We start from the raw sequence: 12,322 nt of genomic DNA, 5'->3' as shown, positions 1-12,322 counted from the left end.
GTCCACTTTTTATAAGCCCGTTTACGGGACGTATTATGGTATACCGTTGTCCGTCTGTCCGTCGTCAACATGACGGACATTAACTCAAAAATGCTTTAACCAATTTGCATAAAACTTTGGTGAATTGTTCATATCTATTGACGTGAGCTCCCGTTGGTTTTTTATAAATTTCAGATTTTACGTTTCCGAGTTATGAGGTTTTGTTCATTAAAAAAGGGGGATTTTCCAGTTTTCGGACAATAACTCCAAAATGCTTTCACCAATTTGCAAGAAATTTTGGTGAATTGTTTATATCTATTGACATAAGCTCCCTTTTCATTTTCATAAATTTTAGATTTTATGTTTCTGAGTTATGGGGTTTTATTCATCAAAAAAAGGGGCAGTTTACAGTTTTCGGACAATAACTCCAAAATGCATTTAGCAGTTCTCATGACACTTTGGTGAATTGTTTATATCTATTGATGTAAGCTAGCTTTCGAATTTTATAAATTTTAGATTTTACGTTTCCAAGTTATGGTGTTTTATTCATTAAAAAAGGGGGGATTTTCCAGTTTTTGGACAATTAATACCTCAAAAAATGCTTTCAGCAGTTCTCATGAAACTTTGGGGAATTGTTTAAATCAATTGACAAAAGCTTCCTTTCAATTTTCATAAATTTCTGATATGACATTGAGAAGTGATTGAACTTTATTCTTTGAAAATGCGACAGGCGTATCATGCGCTCATGGCGCAGCTGTTTATTTCATTTCCCCTGCCGAATCCCAAATCATTGAAAACATGGTACTAAATTGCAAGACATGTATATGCTTATCTGGCAGTTGAAGCAATTTCAGCACTCATAATTGTATAAGTTTTACTATGCTTATTCAGTAGGCTTTGGGGTATCACAATAGCAATGGCTAAAACAGTTTACCAAATTGCAGTTTAAATTCTTCTCCAACAAACTTATCAACTGGTAAAATATTTTAGTAACTATTTGCTTCAGTGAAAAGTTGTTAGTTTGAAGTGAGTGCAGTGAACTAAAAAGTTATACTTACAATCCAGCTCCTGTTAGTTGTTGTATATGTCATGAAATTGAAACAAAATAATGAATTACTATAATATGAGTCACTAGCCTAAATAAATTTTATAAATAATTAGTGCAAAACATTGTTTTGTAGGTCAATGATTTATAGCTTTGTTTTCTAACAACAAGTTAGTACGTAATTTTAATTTGGATATTTTTATATGCCTGTCAAAATTTTGACGGGACGTATTATGGTATACAAAAAATGTCGTCTGTCTCTCCGGCGTAAACATGTCGCACAGTAACTTGAGAACGACTTATCCAAATTTCATGAAACTTAACATAGTTGTTTCTTATGATGGTCAAACGATCTGAGTACTTTTTGGTGAAAATAAGATTAAAACTTTTTGAGTTACGGGACTTAGTAACTAAAACAGGTGTGTGTTTTTTTTCACATGTTGCGCCGTATCTCAAAAACAATTTATGATTATTGCTTAAAACTTTACACACTTCTTTATTATACTAATGCGAACCCAATGAAAGTTTTCCACAGTGCCATCTCTATCTGGTCAAGGTATTTAAACTTTTGTAAGTTCACCTGTCCTATTAAATAAATACAATAGCTATTGTTCTCTGTGTAGTTTATTCTCAGGGACCTTTAAATTTCTTCTAAGAAAAATCTATCACTCATTGATTAATTTACCGGAGTAAAAAAAAATCTTCTAAATAGACGAAAATACATGTTTTATACTCAAAACTGCATGTGATGTTGTATTTATGCAATATTAATAAGATATTTTCAATTTGTTGAATGCAAACAGTGATTCAACATTAATAAAAGTTCATTTCCGACAAAACTTTAGAATTTGTTTTTTTTTGTGTGTTTGACAAATGATGTTCAAATTAAGACCTACTTAAATGTATTCTATAACTAAACAAAAACAACAACAAAATGCAAAGGAGTAAGTTTGGTAAGGGCCAAATTTGACCCAGATTATTAAGTTCAGTGTTTCAGGATAAAATGTGTTTTAAGTTGATGAAAAGGCATGTGAGAAAGTCATATAGAACTATTTTAGCCAGAGTTTTATTTTTAAGATTTAATTTTGACATCCCAAATAGGTTAAAAATAGAGATTTTTGTAAAATTGGATAAAATCGTCCGGATTTCAACCAAATTAAGACCTAGGAAACATAGAGCGCAGGCGTCGACAAACAAAATATTCAAGTCAGATATGTAAAATGTTATAAGAAACATTAGGTTAAAATATCTTTGTTGTCGATGCATGTGCTCTATGTTTCCTCTCCAAAAAATCAACGTAAATTTACCCGTTTTCATCGAATTTTCACGGAAAATCAAAATGAGTGCTATTTGTGACGTCATGATAGAACCCAAAAACATAAATTTTCAACAAAAAAACGTTTTTCCAATCTAGTCATTTTATTACCTATGAATCCTTGTGACATTGGTCAATACATCCTAATTTCAAATTTCAGCTAGAATTAGGGGCCACTTTAGGGCCTTATCGAACCTACTCCTTTCAATGGGAACATTACTTAAACTTTTGTTAGAAATCAAATTTTTATGATTAAATCAGTGTTTATATTGAAAAGATTGATAATATATTATCAATTTTGAATAAATACATCATCACAGGCAGTTAATGAGTATAAAAAAAGGATTTTTGTCTATATATAAGAAAAAATTTTTTCACATGTCGCGCTGTATCTCAAAAACTATTTATGATTATTGCTTAAAATTTTACACACTTCTTAGTTATAATAATCTAAAGATCTGTATATTTTTTGGTTTTGATTCAAAATTTTATTTTAGAGATATTGAGTTTTTTGTAAAAAAAAAAAGGGGGTTTTCGCATGTCGCGCCATATGTCAGATACTATTTATGATTATTGCATAAAAATTCACACACAAGACGAAGGGCGTATCATGCGCTCATGTCACAGCTGTTTATTTTCTAAAGCAATTTACTAATCTGCTAATATTAAAGGGAAATTATTTACCTTACTGTAAAATCGGCAAAATTTTGTTCTGTCAACTATCAACTTCCTTCATTTTATAAGTAATTTGTTTGTAACATTATTTCCATGATTATTAAACTATCATCCTCTGTTCTGAAATATTTTTGAGATGATTAAAATTTTGAAAAAAAAACCCTGTTATTATGGGACACATTCAAAGTTCTATAAATAATACAGATTTCTCTGTAAATTAAGAGGGTATCACCAATCCAGTAGCTCAGCAAATCTGTGTTGACATGTATTTTTATTGATATGGTAAAAATTATAGATTAACTGTTTTGCAAAACTTTGAATTGTTCAAAATACTAATTATTTTCTAACGCCGAGGATTATATTACTTATAAGCAGTATTTAGCAAAACCTTTCGGAATTTTGTTTCCTCAGTGGTCTTCAACTTCGTACTAACTTGGCATTTCAAATTATTTTATTTGAGTCGTATTGATGAATCTTTTGTATGGAAAATCATAAGCCTGGTATCTGATTAAATTTTTGATATATATACAATGACTGAATAAAGTGATTTCCCTTTAATGCCAGCAGATTAGTAATTCTTATATAAAATATTATCCAAATCACAATTACACAATAACTTCCTCTTAGAAAACAAAGCTTTAAATAATTGACCTAAAAATCAATGTTTTGAATTATTTATAAGATTTATTTAAGATAGAAGTTTTCATGTCAAAGTTAGACCTTTTTAAACCAGAGACTCATATTATAGTAACTCTTTATTTTGTTTGACTATCTTGACATAGACAATGAATAACTGGAGTTGGATGGTAGGCAATACTTTTTAAATTCACTGAAATTACTTTAAGCAATTGTTAAAATATTTAACCAGTTGATCAGTTTGTTGAAGAATTATTCAAACTGCAATTTGGTAAACTGTTTTAGCCACTGCTATTGTGATACCCCAAAGCCTACAGAATAAGAACAGTAATATGTTAAAAGAGCTAAAGATTCATTTTATGGATAGAGGTGGTACTGGGGATGAGTTTTACATTTGGTATATGTAAGTTGTCCTTTACCCATTTTTCGTGGTTAAATGACTTAGTTATGTCCATGTTAAGGTATTTATGATAAGGCATGCTTCTTAAATCCTTTATTAGGACCTTAAACCTGAAAAAATGATGCTAAATTACAAGACATATATATGTTAATCTTGCAGTTGATGCAATTGCAACATTCATAATTGTATAAGGTTTGTAATATTTCACATGTAAGAAGAGCCAGACGAGTCATATTTGTATAAAGGTGGATTTGGGTTTGAGTTTTACATTTGATATATGTAAGTTGTCCTTTACACAATTTTCATGGTTGAATGACTTAGTTAAGTCCATGTTAAGGTACTATTTGTGATGATTAGGCCTAACTGCTTCTTACTACAATCAATAGGTCATCTTTATTTGGTATCCATCTCATTTTTATTCTTGATGAATTAATTAATTCATGTGGAATTGGTTATCCAGTTTAAAATTGATTTGTATCTCTTTTCAGGCACGGTTGACAGGGAAGAACAAGCAGAATCCAAAGTATGGCCACCTCCTAAAGCTCCAGATTACATGAAAACTGTTAAAGACTTACCATCTGGTGTTAGGGTGGTTAAAGAGAGCCAGGAAGGAGACGAGAAAACATCTCATAATACAACAGACACAAAAGCTGATATCATAAAGTCTGGTATGTTATGAATGATTTATAACGATCATACTCAAGTAAATTTCACACATAGAAACTTGAAAATCATTGAAATAACTAATGTTCTAGATATATATGAAAAAAAGGAGATGCAGGGTATAGGTCAATGAGACAATAAAAAAAAATATAAAAAAGTCATCAGATATCTAAAGGTCAACATACAGTTTGATAACAAATAGACAAGTGTCTTAAAAAAAATCTTCCAAGTCTTTTAAAATTGTGAAAGAATGTAGTAAAGCCATCATTGATCAAAGATCTTCCATTTAAAACTAATTCCCTTAAAAGTACAAATTTTATTTTAAATATATATGACTAAGACAAACACTGATGAAGTCAATGACTTTGAAGAGGAACATGTAGCAAAGTCAAACTAGTATTTTTAGCATCCATTGTAAATCTCCAAAAAGTGAAGTAACAAAAGGTACAAAGAAGTATAAAAGACAGGAAATATGTAATACACTAAAACATTCTGAGTGCAAACGAGTGGTAAATTAAGGGGGTACCCAACACTTTGACAAAGATAGATTTTGCTCGTTTAATTTTCATAAAATGTTTACAAAATATTTACTCTGACCTGTTGACAAAAATATGAAAATTTTAAGAAATTTTAACCACAAAGTTTACAGGAATAATTTCATTGGATATATAGCTGTTTGACAACCACTAATTTTGATCATTGACAGGCTTGATTTCTCTTTACTAATAGTATGTGATTAAAAGGTTAAGGTGATTTTTAAAGAGTTTACTCCCTTAGATGTTCTGTAACCCTTAATTAAAGCTAGACTACCAAAGCTCTGCAATCAACTTCTGTAATTAACCAATTGCTCACCAACAGCAAACCAGTAACTTCAATATACTAAGTAAGTTTTGAATCATAAGTATATATAAACAGCAATATAAATTCAAATGAAAAGAAAACTTTAATATTAAAATTTTGAGGTTTACATTTAATTTTACTTTATACTGCATCACAATTAATTTTTTTGTACAGGTGAAAAACATCCTGCTGAGGATCAGCATCAAGAAATGTCTAGAGAAACAATTGATCAAAATAAGTCTGTTCCTCCAAAATCAATCGGTGATGGTGGACCAGCAGTGGCTCACCATGATGATAGGTCTCCTTCATCACACAATGATGAAAAGCCTCCGTCGTCTCACCATGATGAAAGGCCTCGTTCATCACACCATGATGGAAAGCCACATTTGAATCACCATGAAAACCATGACAACCATTCTTCAGCAACATTAAGAAACAAAGTTCCTGTTGATGCCCAGACAGGTAAACAAGGAACTTAGTAATTGTCTCTCCCTATCACAAAGGGGCAACAAGGCCCAAAAGTTTAGAGCAAACTTAAAATTAACCATAGATGATTCTAAATTTGACTATGATAAAACTATGAGAAGTTACCATGGCAACTATCCATGACAAAATTAGTGAAATTTCTTAATTTTTCATCAATTTTTCAGTATATTTTGGATTGTAAAAGTATAGACACAACAAAGTTACAATTCTATATTTGGTAAAAAAAAATGAAATGGCTATAAGAAAGTATCTAAAATTATTTTGTAGTGGCCAATGTTTCAAGAAAGGAAATCTGCCAAAAAAGCCCAGCATTTTTCTTTATTTTGTGAATTATGCCCATATTATATGGCATAACTATGATCTCATAACATTGTAGATATTGTCTCAATTTATATAAATTTCTTAATTTCAAGCATTTTCCTAAGTTTTTATGGAAATTTGAAGTTGTTTTCAAAGACTTAAATTTTTGGAGCCAAAAAATGGCAAAAATACAATATAAGTTCTCCTTAACTGAAGTCCTTAACCTGTACGAGAATTTGCCCTACCTTCTCGTAACTAACAATTAATCAATGCTATAGTCAGAGAAGCTTTTTGAAAAGCTAATACCTGTATTTAATTGTACTTTATATACATTTGTATAAGTCTAAATAAAAATTTCCCATAATGTTGTAGGTTTGCCAGTATGGGTAAAAGAGTTAGATTATGAAGAAGAAGAACTGGCAAGTGGAAAGACCTTGAAATTACCTACTGTTGTCATGTCTGATGATAAAACTCCAGAGATTCCAGAGATTGGACAATATGGAGAACAAATAGTTCACAATTATCTTCTCAATGAAATGGACAAAAATCCTAATATATCATTTGTAAAATGGTGCAATGAGGATGAAGAAATCGGCCAACCTTATGATTTCACAGTAGGCATGAAAAGTGAAGATGAGGAATTTACTGTTTACATTGAAGTTAAAAGTACATTATCAGATACAAAAGAAATTTTTGAGATATCATATCCTCAGGTCAGGTTTGCACAGGACAACAGGGAGAGATTTCATGTTTATAGAATTTTTAATTCTCTAAATCCTGACAGAGTTAGACTTGTTCGTATACAGAATTTAGCACAGAAAATCAATGCAAAACAAGTAAAGTTATGTTTGTTGATATAAGTACCTATACCTTTATATCATTGCATACTTTGTTGCTTCTCTAAGATAAGAACTGAGATACGCACATACTGATATTATTAGTACTGTAAATTCAGAAATTATTGGGATGTTTTTATTATGGGGCATTATCTACGAGATATGAAAAAAAATAGAATATGAATCATTAATAAAAATGAAATAATAATTTGCTTTTAGCAGCCAATTTGGTTCAATTTTGTGAAAATAAGCAAAGAAACATCGCTGATGAAATATTCGCTTGCACTTAAAAATTATAATTAACTTATTTTTTTAACCTATAACATGAAATCAAACAGACCTAGAAAAAATCAATTGCACGAGGTGGATATCTATTTATATTTGTGTTTATGTTTATATTGGGTTATGTGACCGTCAGCAGTCTTCGGAGGTCATCTCGATAGTTAATTAGATGGCGTCTAGACTAAAATACACACAAAATTATGATATATATTATCGAGTACATGCATTGTTAACTGTTTATTTCAGACTTATTGTAATTTGGATATAGGTTTTAGTATGTTATAAATCAAATATGAGAATTTGAGTCAAATCGGTGAACATGAATTTGACAGCTAATGCCCTTTTAATGCCAAAATTGGGACAGTATCATTTTGCAATGATAAAAACTTCCATTAATAATTACAGAAGTGATGTTCCTTCATATATGTTTATAAAATATGTGCAATCACATTAATTAGATATCATATTTTGTCCTGATGTCAAGGATTTGCATTAATTTCTGAATTTACAGTTTATTTCAATTTGAATTTATCTACATAATTAATGTATGGTATTAATTAAAAAGTAAATTTATAATATAAAATGAGTGTTTAAGGTTTCAAACCAGCCCTTATTTTGAGGTCCAATCCTTACATTTTTATAAGGATTTCTTCAAAATATATTCACACTTCCTTTTGTAACAGATAACTTTTTTAATAAAAATATAGAACAGAATTGATCAAACCACATTAAGCATTATCCCTTGTTCACTGACAAAGGACAAGGTACGATAAGCCCCCGTTTTGGCACCCCTATTTTCTCATTTTTCAAATTTTGTTTTGGAAAGCTACTTATTATGTTGAAATATTCCCTTAAGTTTGAAGTTTGTTTGGATGAACTTCAAAACCATTAATTTCAGCAACTAGGTGAGGTGAGGGGGGTGAAAGGGCATCAAAAATGCCAAAAATAGGAAAAATTACGATTTTTGGCCTGTGTTTCTTAAAATTTAATAGCTTGCGCCTACGTGACCCAGAGAAAATTATGGCGATCTAGACAGCAAAAACAGTGATAATGACATTGTAATAAAAAAAATTCCTGGGTCACGTTGGCGCAGGCACTTAAAAACTAAAAAATCGTTGTTCGGAACACATTCAAAGTGAATAATAATTACAAAATCTGAATAATAACGGAAAGTTTACCCCATCACCTCACCCAGTTGCTGAAATTAATGGTTTTGAAGTTCATCCAAACAAACTTCAAACCTCAGGGAATATTTAAACATGATAAGTAGCTTTCCAAAACAAAATTTGAAAAATAAGAAATTAGGGGGGCCAAAACGGGGGCTTATCGTACCTTGTCCTTTAAATGGCAAATTTTGGGTAAAGACAAATACGAAATACTAGTGAAAACACTATGTTGGGGTTTGACAACAACAAAAACCTCCCAAAAAAGCATATTACTGTGTGAGAAGAAGAGAAAAACAATTTTACTGAAATTCAAAATGCATTATAAAAAGTTCTAAATGCTGGATTGTTTTAAAATGATCTAATAATTTTCATGGGACCACTTTGCAATTGACTGTCATCTTTGTAATGAGTACCATCTCCACACTTAATTTTATATACATATGTTCATCGTAGCCATGTCATAAACCTGAATTGTATAATCCTTTTCTGATAGTCTTTTTTGTATAGCATATTTTGTTTTAAATGGACTTTCTATATAAATGATTTGATAGATGTATTTAATTTCTTCTTATGGGATTCTATTTGAGGTTTGAATCTAGATTTCTTATTTTTGATTTGATAATATTTAGACTTGAATGTATTTTTAAAGATAAAAGAAAAGATTCACATCCCAAAAAAATCATTATCCTATAAATAAGAATCAAATTTTATTGTGTATTGTATATTTTTAAATTGGACCAAATGATGCTGTTCTGTGATTGACTTATTTTAGTTTTAATTTTATCTATGTAAAACCTTTCATTTTATGTGATTAAGTTCAGTATTATTTTTATCCATGTACTGGTTGAGGACCAGCTACTGTCAGTTACCAGTTACCATCACAGGCATTTTATGCAATAATAGATATAAGAAGATGTGGTATGAGTGCCAATGAGACAACTCTCCATCCAATACATATGTAGAATGGTTTATAAATTTGAAAATCAAATTTTATGCTCTCTTCAATACAGTGTTACTTGTTGATTTCCAATGACACAAATTCATGATCAGTTTAAAGTTAACAAAGGTAGAAGAGCTTCAAAATTTATGGATGGAATGACAACATGTTTTGTTCATTTGAAATGCCTTCTTCTCTTCTTACCACAAAATAGCTGAAAAGACTATAATATTAAAATTAAGTGGAAATTTCTATTATTTAGTAACTAGGTTCTTAAGTGACAGTAACTGGTCCTCATACCCATACAATTTCATGCAAAAATCAACACACCTGTTACTCATTTTTAGCTCACCTGGCCTAAAAGGCCAAATGAGCTTTTCTTATCACTAGGTGTCCGTCGTCCTTAGTTGTCTTTATCTGTTAACTTTTACAAAAATCTTTTCCTCTGAAACTACTAGGCCATATTAAACCAAACTTGGCCACAATCATAATTTGGGTATCTAGTTTGAAAAAATGTGTCCGATGACCCTGCTTGTCAACCAAGATGGCCAACATGTCTAAAAATAGACCATAGGGGTAAAATGCAAGTTTTGTCTATTAATTTGAAATTTGCTATAAATCAAGAAAATCTGGTAGGGAGCAAAAATGTTCAGAATGTTGAGCTCTACCTATTGTCTATTTACGTCAAAACTGTCAGACGACTTCCTATACGAGTTATTGCTCTTAAATGATGAATTTTACCATTTTTTAAAATTTTGTCTTTTATCTCGAAAATTATAATAGATTGACAGAAACTCTAAATAGCAAAAATGATCAGCAAGACAAGATCCACAAATAAGTCAAATGGCGGAAAATCTTCGGTCTACTCGTTAGTGGAGTTATTGCCCAAAATGATAATTTTTGTCTCTCCTGCGACGAAAGTTGTGGAAAGTGAGACAAAGGAATTGCTTTTCTGGCAATAGCGACAGTGAAGTTGACAGCGACAATGGTGACAGCTTCAACAATTGTTCAGTTTTCTGCTTAAGATAGTTTGATAGGAACTACTTGTGAGAGATCAGTTATATTTTGTACGAAGTTACATTACTATCAGTACATATCAGTTTGACAACTATTTTGAGGCCCTACCCCCTAGTTTATAGTCCAGTGACTTTCAATTAATTACCAATTTTCAATGTTAAGTTTTCTACTTTAGTAAGTTTAATAGGAACTACTTACAATTGACAATTATATTTTCTATAAAGTTACATTACTGTCCAAACATCATTTCCAGGCCCTTCCCACTAGTTCATGGTCCAGCGACTTTGAATTAATTAGCAATGTTAATGTCCATCCTATTGTCTTTTTCAGAATTTTATGCCGACAGGCGAGACATATCTCTGTGTCAACAGTTTATTTACATTTTTTTTGCATTTTTTGCCTATTATCTTGACAAGTATAATGGATAAATAGAAACTTTAAAAAGGAAAAATAATCAGCAGGATAAGATCTACAAATACATGAACATGACTGAATTGTCAGTTAACTCTTAATATAGTTATTCCCCTTTAATGATGATTTTACTAAAAAGTGGCCATTGTTGAAGATGCAGGTGAGCGACACAGGTTCTTTAGAGCCTCTAGTTTAGTGTTTATAAGGGGATTTGAAATTAGTCAGAGCCTACGTTAATAAACCTTATTTTTGATAACCCTTTATATGTTACAAGAATATTTCCACACACAGTTTCTGATAAAAAAATATTTGAAAAAAAACTTTGAATTTCTGATGGTAACTAGTACTGGACCAGTAGAGCTTTTCATTTCATGTGACTACATGTGCCATATAATTTTTATTCAATTTTTATTATTTTTGTTACTTTTTTAATCAAATTTCTATTATGAAATAAAGCCATGAAAAATTAATCTTAACTTGTGATATTCTAGGTTTCTATACCACAGCATCAAAAGAGGAGCATATATTTGTTACCCTCTGTCCATTCATGTTTCAGTCAAAGCATCAATCCACATGCTCTGCTTGTGTAACACTTTTCCTTCCCATTTTCCACAATATATAATTGTTTCTATACTTTTCTCAGCAAATGTATATCAAGCTGTTCCCTAATATTTGGTGCTAAAGAATGATTAATTAAGCTATCCTGTGTAACTCATTTAATTTTATAATGTGTAATGCATGAAAAATAGTATCCCAAAAATACTGAACTCCAAGGCAAATTAAAAAACAGGAAGTCCATAAAAACTGACAAAATCAAATGTTATCAACCAATGAGTGAGAATCAGCTGTATTATCATTCTGTTATATTGTGTTATTTCTTTATTAGTGGGCTATCATTGATTGGCTTATAGGTTTGTGAACTCTTGGTTTGAATAATGGAACAGATAACAAATATTTTGTGTAATGTGACCTGATATTGAAAATTGAATCAGCCACTTAAACCATGAAAAATTGTATACACCTATTGATTGGTTATGAGGGTAATAGCAAGTTTGTTGTGCCTGAGATACCAACTCTTGCTCAAGGCAAAGGTGAGGGCAATAGTTAGTATCAAAGGGACAAAAAACTTGCTATTACACTCATAACCAGTCATTAAGTGTTTTATTATACCGAACAAAACATCTTTCTAAAAAGTTAACATACACCACTTTGAAAAAACACACAAATAGTCACTTAAACATGCACAAGATGAACAAGTTGGTTCCTTTTGCCCATGTGGTATTTGTAAATATCTTATTTACTGTAATCAAGACCAGGAATCCTTGTGTAATAAA

The 12,322-nt window shown here is 30.7% G+C and overlaps 1 protein-coding gene across 1 annotated transcript in view; it reads left to right on the top strand.

Moving 5' to 3' along the window:
* The window catches only part of LOC127703108 (uncharacterized), a 42,228-nt gene extending 30,770 nt beyond the window's left edge, over positions 1-11,458 (top strand). The window contains exons 29-31 of the mRNA XM_052207549.1: positions 4,539-4,718; positions 5,728-6,015; positions 6,712-11,458. Of these exons, the coding sequence (XP_052063509.1) occupies positions 4,539-4,718; positions 5,728-6,015; positions 6,712-7,199 (956 nt within the window). The 3' untranslated portion in view covers positions 7,200-11,458. The remainder of the gene's footprint in view (positions 1-4,538; positions 4,719-5,727; positions 6,016-6,711) is intronic.
* The last annotated feature ends 864 nt before the right edge of the window (positions 11,459-12,322 follow it).

This window comes from Mytilus californianus, unplaced genomic scaffold (assembly GCF_021869535.1).
Source record: "Mytilus californianus isolate M0D057914Y unplaced genomic scaffold, xbMytCali1.0.p SCAF_5, whole genome shotgun sequence".
NCBI classification, from domain to species: domain Eukaryota; kingdom Metazoa; phylum Mollusca; class Bivalvia; order Mytilida; family Mytilidae; genus Mytilus; species Mytilus californianus.
Note: the sequence above shows the minus strand (reverse complement) of the source record. Positions and strands in the feature narration are given on the sequence as shown.